This window comes from Hylobates moloch, unplaced genomic scaffold, assembly GCF_009828535.3.
Source record: "Hylobates moloch isolate HMO894 unplaced genomic scaffold, HMol_V3 SCAFFOLD_19, whole genome shotgun sequence".
Lineage (NCBI taxonomy): Eukaryota > Metazoa > Chordata > Mammalia > Primates > Hylobatidae > Hylobates > Hylobates moloch.
Window position 1 is genome coordinate 525,240 of NW_026652294.1, and position 6,195 is coordinate 531,434.

Here is a 6,195-nt window from a genome sequence, read left to right on the forward strand (position 1 = left end):
ATCAGGTCCACTCAGTGGAAGATTTCTCAAATGTGTACTTGCAGCAAAAATAACATTTATTTCTATTTGCAAGTTCAAGATTTTTGATATTTAGAAGAAAACAACTTTCCCTTCACTCTGTTCCACTCATGCTGCTGAGGATGGGTGTGGGGGCAGCTACTGTAAGGAAGGAGGAAGCTGTGGGCTGAGGGTGGTCATGCCTCCTGCCCACCTGAGTGAGCTCATGGAGCAGAGCCGCCGACACCACCAAGGCCGCCTGCCTGTCTCTGCACTGCCATGGCACAGACACAGGAATCTTGTCACATTTGGTCAACTGCAACTAGTGGCTTTTTTGTACCAGCCAATTTTGATTCTCCTCGTATCTTCTCTCAGGTTTAGGGGATTGTTCACCTTTCACCATTTGTTTTCACAGTGTAGCCCTTTGTTACATCAGCATTATATGAGTCGTTTGTTTGTTTGTTAAATATATCTAACCATCTTGAGTGGGTTGGGACTAAGCTTGTGTCTCATGGCAAAGCAGAAATTCAAGGTCGCTAGATGCTGTCAATCACATGAGGGCTGAAGAAGATGATAGCATTTCTTAGTTCTGGGTCATACTACTTACAATTTGTGTGCGTGTGTGTGTGTGTGTGTGTGTGTGTTTTTAACAGAGTCTCACTCTGTTGACCAGGCTGGAGTGAAGTGGCATGATCTCAGCTCACTGCAACCTCTGCCTCCCGGGTTCAAGTGATTCTCCTTCCTCAGCCTCCCGAGGAGCTGGAATTACAGGCACATACCACCACGTCTGGCTAATTTTTGTATTTTTAGTAGAGACAGAGTTTCACCTCGTTGACCAGGCTGGTCCTAAACTCTCGACTTCCGCGGATTCACCTGCCTCGGCCTCTGAAAGTGCTGGGATTACAGGCACGAGCCACTGCACCCCGCCACACTTTGTGTTCCTTAACTGCATTCTGCATAATGCCTTTTAAGCTCAATGATGCATTTATCAGTATTTTTAAAAACATATTGTGCCATGTTTTTTTTCATTTGAGGGCTCCAGTGTGATTGATATCTATAAAAACTTTGCCATACAATTTTTCAACCTAACAGAAATGGAACTTTGTAATTTTAATTGCACTTATGATGGAATCTGATATCTTGGAATAAACAATCTTCCCAAGTGTACTTTATACCCTTAGCCTGAAGCGGATCTTCTTCTGTTGATTCTGTCATTATTTTGTGTCTATCACACGGTGTTATGCCATGTAGCTCACATGACTCATTATCAGGTTCAATATCATTTAGAACACTAAGTTTAATAAAATCTATGAAAAGCATAGATGCTCCATGCATTTACAACTGAAACATAGAATTCAGATTCATTTTCAGGTAGTGATGTAATCACATGAAAAGAATGCATTTCTGTATTCTTTGAAATCTTTTCCTATGAAAACACAGTAATAAATTTCTATTCTAAAGTAGAACTTAGCCTAAATACCTTCAAAATTTTTAGAATTTGGAAGAGAAATAAAAAATCTCACATAATTCTGAATGTTTCCTTTGTACTTGAAATAAACTTTATATATTTTATCTTTGATATATGCAGTTATTTCTAAAGGACAGTTTTGGAATTGTGAAAATTTGCTTTTCACTTGCCAAATGAAATTAAGACTAATCAATTTTTGACATTGGATCTCATACCTGCCATGAGTTTACAAAGTCTATTTGAATAATCCAACATCAAACATTTCTACTCAGTGTCCTTAGCCATAGTCCCCTGCAGACAGCTTGTGTAGAATGCTTTCTCCTGTAAGACACTGGAGAGGAGGGTTTAGTGGGAGTCAGAGAGCAGAATTAGGGAGACGGGAGCCTATGAATTTCCCAATATGACTAAGTGTCATCGTGTGTGAAAAAAACCCCAAGCTGGTCATTTCCCGTATGTGTTCTACTTGTGTTGTCACTAAACTGCATCCATGGTCTGGTTATTCTGACAGTTGCATGATCTTGACAAATGTGGGCAAGACAGGGAGGGTGAGGATGTGAGCTTTCATTCCCTCTCCCTTCATTATAGCCAGTTGCTCCCAGGGCATGTGGCCCCCATGGATTCTCTTCCTCCTGAGGCCCTCCCCAGGCTGTGGCAGCTGGTGGAGCCTTAACATGTGGGATCTGAGGTGTTGCTGAGGCTCTAATGGAGCCGCGTCCTCAGCAGCAAATGCCGCCTGACGTCTCCAACAGCCTTCTCTTCTGCAGACTCAGAGACTCTGCTTGGCTGCTCCCCAGACAAGCAGCACATGTGGGCAGCTGGGCCAACCCAGCACGGAGGTTTCTGTTCGAGGATGTAGCACTGTGGGAGGAGCTTGTAGAGTTTGCATGTAGTAATAAACCCCAACATCCTCAGCCTCCACTCTGCTGATTTTCAGTGTGAAATCAGTGCCTGACCCACTGCCACTGAACCTGTCTGGGACTCCAGAGGCCCGGTTGGAAACCCCATAGATCAGGAGCTGTGGAGACTGGCCTGGCTTCTGCAGGTACCAATACAAATAGGTGTATCCATCACTATCCAAGAGGCTCTGACTAGACCTGCAGGAGATGGAGGCCGACTCTCCAGGGGTGATGGGCAGGGAAAGTGGTGTCTGGGTCATCACAATATCTCCACTGGTCCCTGAAAAAATAACAGAGTAGTGCAAGTTTATATAGATACATTATGAGCAACTTTCATAATTGCTCTTGTAATACTGATTTACAGTTACATTTTTAAAGTTTTGATTTACATCATGAAAAGAAGACTTTCTAAAATAGACCCATTATTTACTAGCCACAAGAGAACTCTTTATTTTCAAGTTCTTAATCAGAGCACTGGTCATCGTTCCCTGGAGGTGAATCCTGATTATTCATAAGACAAACATGAATTCCATTCCCTGGAGCATAGACCACGTGACTCTATCACATTATTGGAATAAACATGGGAAGCTGTGGAGCCCACAGAGCTCACCTCCCACCCAATTCTCCTCCCTTTATCCTTCTGTCCTTACCAGGAAGCCAGAGCATTAGCAGCCCCAGGAGCTGAGCAGGGAGCCTCATGATGAGAAGGTGAACTGAGCAGTCCTGATCAGTCAAGGCAAGGTTGGAGCTGAGCTTTTATCTCAGACTCACAAGGGAAGGTCCTCCCTAGGGGACAATATGCAAATCACCCGGTGGGTGCAGTGGTGTGGAAAAGGTTGATGGGGGAGGGGGAATGTCTCTTCTGTGAACAATGAGATATAAATCCTCCCTCAGAACAAAACAAAAATAGATTCAGTCAAGTTCACCCACAATCAGGGGAAGAAGGATCTGAAGGTGAAAGTTCAGACCTTTTGTAGGGACACACTGTGTAGGCCATGACTGCGAGAAAACACCAGAACCTTGACAATGTGGAAATGTGTGTCTAGGATGCATCTCTGGGAGGTAAATGCCATCTGGCTTGATTCCCTCCCAGTCAATCTAGAGAATGAAACAGCCCCATCCCCACAAGCACTGTTGGACTGACAGCCTGCAAATAAAAAGCAGCCTGGAGCCAGTTCAAGGGCTGTCTGGTATCAGTTGTTTCCAGGATAACTGCTCAAGAATGTTCAGCTCGAATATTAGAATCCACCCTGCCCTGGCACCTGGTGAGTGAACCACACAAGAGCTCTCTGTCCAAGCGCCTCACAGGGAGAATGATGTGAGTCTCTACATTTACAGCCAAGAGCCCAGTGTAAGAAAAAGGAAAGAGAGACAAAATTTTGTGCCTCAGGCAGTTAATATAAAATTCCTGGTGACCAGTTGTTCAATCTGGGATCCATCTCATCATAATCATCTCACAGATACAAGGTTAACTGGAGGGTTTTTTTTTTTTTTTTTTTCAGTAGAGATGGGGTTTCACCATGTTGTCCAGGCTTATCTTGAACTCCTGACCTCAGGAGATCTGCCTGCCTTGGCCTCCTAAAGTGCTGGGATTACAGGTGTGAGCCATTGTGCCTGGCCCAGAGGACTATCCTAAGTGAAGAATCTTCTAGGTTAATGACACAGAACAAATAAGAAATAACTTTGCATGATGTTTATTCAAGTGGTGATTAGAGAAGCTCTTCCCACACAGTCTCCCTGGTCATGTGGAATGAGGTCCTGTCAGGGCTTCAAGGTTCTTGTCAACTCTGAGTGAGACGTGAGTCTCCCCGAGCCTGGATGTGGTGCAGCCACAGCCACGAGTCCACAGATCCAAAGGAAATTCTCTATGTATAAAGAGCAAGAACTGCATCCACAGTTTTATGTCTCTGGGTAACCTGTACCTGTAACTGATATTTTCTTGACTTTATGTAAAAATGCTCAAAGCAGGTCTCAGTTCACTCCTGTATATACATCACACTCTCTCTGTCTCTGTCTCTCTCTCTCTCTCTCTCTCTCCCCACACACACACCCCGGCTTCCTCCTTTTCTCAATGTCATAAATCTCTTCACTTCCTTAAGTGTGTCCAGTGACACCTATAAACAAATAAGTCCCTGAGAAAAGTCTCAATCAATTTAGAAATTTATTTGGTCACAGTTAAAGACATATCAGTGAAACCGCCTCAGGAGGTCTTGAGAACGTATGCCCAAGGTGGTTGGGCTACAGGTTGGTTTTACACGTTTTAGGGAGACATAAGATATCAATCAATATGTGTAAGCCGTACATTGCTTTGATACAGAAAGGCAGGACAGCCTGAAGGAGGGGGGATGTTGGGGACTTCCAGGTCATGGTGGATTCAAAGATTCCATAAGTGGTTGAAAGAGTTTATCTAATGACCTGTAATCAACACAAGGGAGTTTCTGGGTTTAGAAAAAGGGTTTTGGAGCCAAGGTTGCATCATGCAGATGAAGCCTCCAGGTAGCAGGCTTCAGAGAGAATAGACTGTAATTGCTTCTTAGCTGACTTAAAAGGTGCCAAACTCTTAGTTAAATCTCTCTGGGTCAGGAAAGAGACTTAAAAGGGGGTAGGAATCTCTACAGAATGTAGATTTTCCCACAAGAACCAGCTTTGTAGAGGCATTTTCAAGTACATTAAATAACAATATCTTGGAGAAAATACTTTGATTTCTCTTAGGACATGGTATCTGTCACGTTGGTATCTTATTGCCATAAAGAGTTTGCTTTGTCAGTCTCAAGGTGTCTGTCTTCATATTAAAAGCTGGTCAGTTTTGCCTGAATTTTAAAGGGAAGAGGGTAAGTTAAGGCATATGCAATCATCCTTTCCAATCATGGACTGCATTGTATTTCAGGTTGATTTTGGTGTGTCCTTGGCTGAGAGGAGGAGTTCATTCAGTTGGTTTGGGAGCTAAGAGTTTCATTTTTGGTTTACACACCTGTGTCCAGGTAAGAAGGCCCCACACAGGAAGGCTTGCTCAGAACCTGGATTGCAGGGCTGCTTACAGACCTTCTATGTCTCCTGTTGTCATGCACAAGGAAGGACACAGCCAATGACAACCCTCAGCCATCCAGGGAGGAGCTGTGTCTGCAGAGGACGATCATGAGCTGTGAGTCTAGAGACCTGTGATTGTCTTCAGGGGACTTGGTCCTCAGCTTTCATGGGAATTGCGTGGGCACTGGCTCAAAGTGGATCCACCAGGATTCTAATCAGAATCTCTCATTCACAGAAGGCAGTGGGTTTTCGCCCACTGCCAACACAGAGGGACTCCGTGGGGCCAGGTGCATGGAGCACTCTGGGAGAGTCACTGGCACTCGTGCTAGACAGAGCTTCATGCAACTTCTGGAGCACACGGATTTAGATCTCTACATCATTTTGAAAGACCATTTATCATTCTGAAGGAAATCACTGTAATTAACTAAGGTAACATCTTTAATACGTAGAAAGTAAAAAGTGATTATTTTATTGCCAAGATGATTACAAGAAAAGAAACAAACAAAAATAGCATGAAGGAAAGAGCAACACTAGACTGAGGGCTTTGGGTTAGAGGTTGGGACTCAGTAGTGAATCCCCTGGGCCATCCTCTGTCAAAAGGGAGGGACAATCAGGGAAGGGAAATGTGCAGTGGAGGGAAAATGTTGGTTAGTAAAAGAATCCTAAGAGAAAACAAGAAGCCTCCTTCCTGCGCGTCATGTTGGTGTCGGGAAGATGCACATAATCCCCCAATTCCACGTCTTACACTTTTCAGCAATTAGGGCTCAGCATGAATTTAGAAGACACCATTCACTTCACAGCAGCTGG

The 6,195-nt window shown here is 44.0% G+C and overlaps 1 gene segment (V, D, J or C); it reads right to left on the reverse strand.

Moving 5' to 3' along the window:
- Positions 1-2,231: 2,231 nt before the first annotated feature.
- Positions 2,232-3,074, reverse strand: LOC116459177 (immunoglobulin kappa variable 2-28-like). The segment is given in 2 exon segments: positions 2,232-2,641; positions 3,012-3,074. Coding segments are annotated over 2 exon segments (459 nt in total).
- Positions 3,075-6,195: the final 3,121 nt, after the last annotated feature.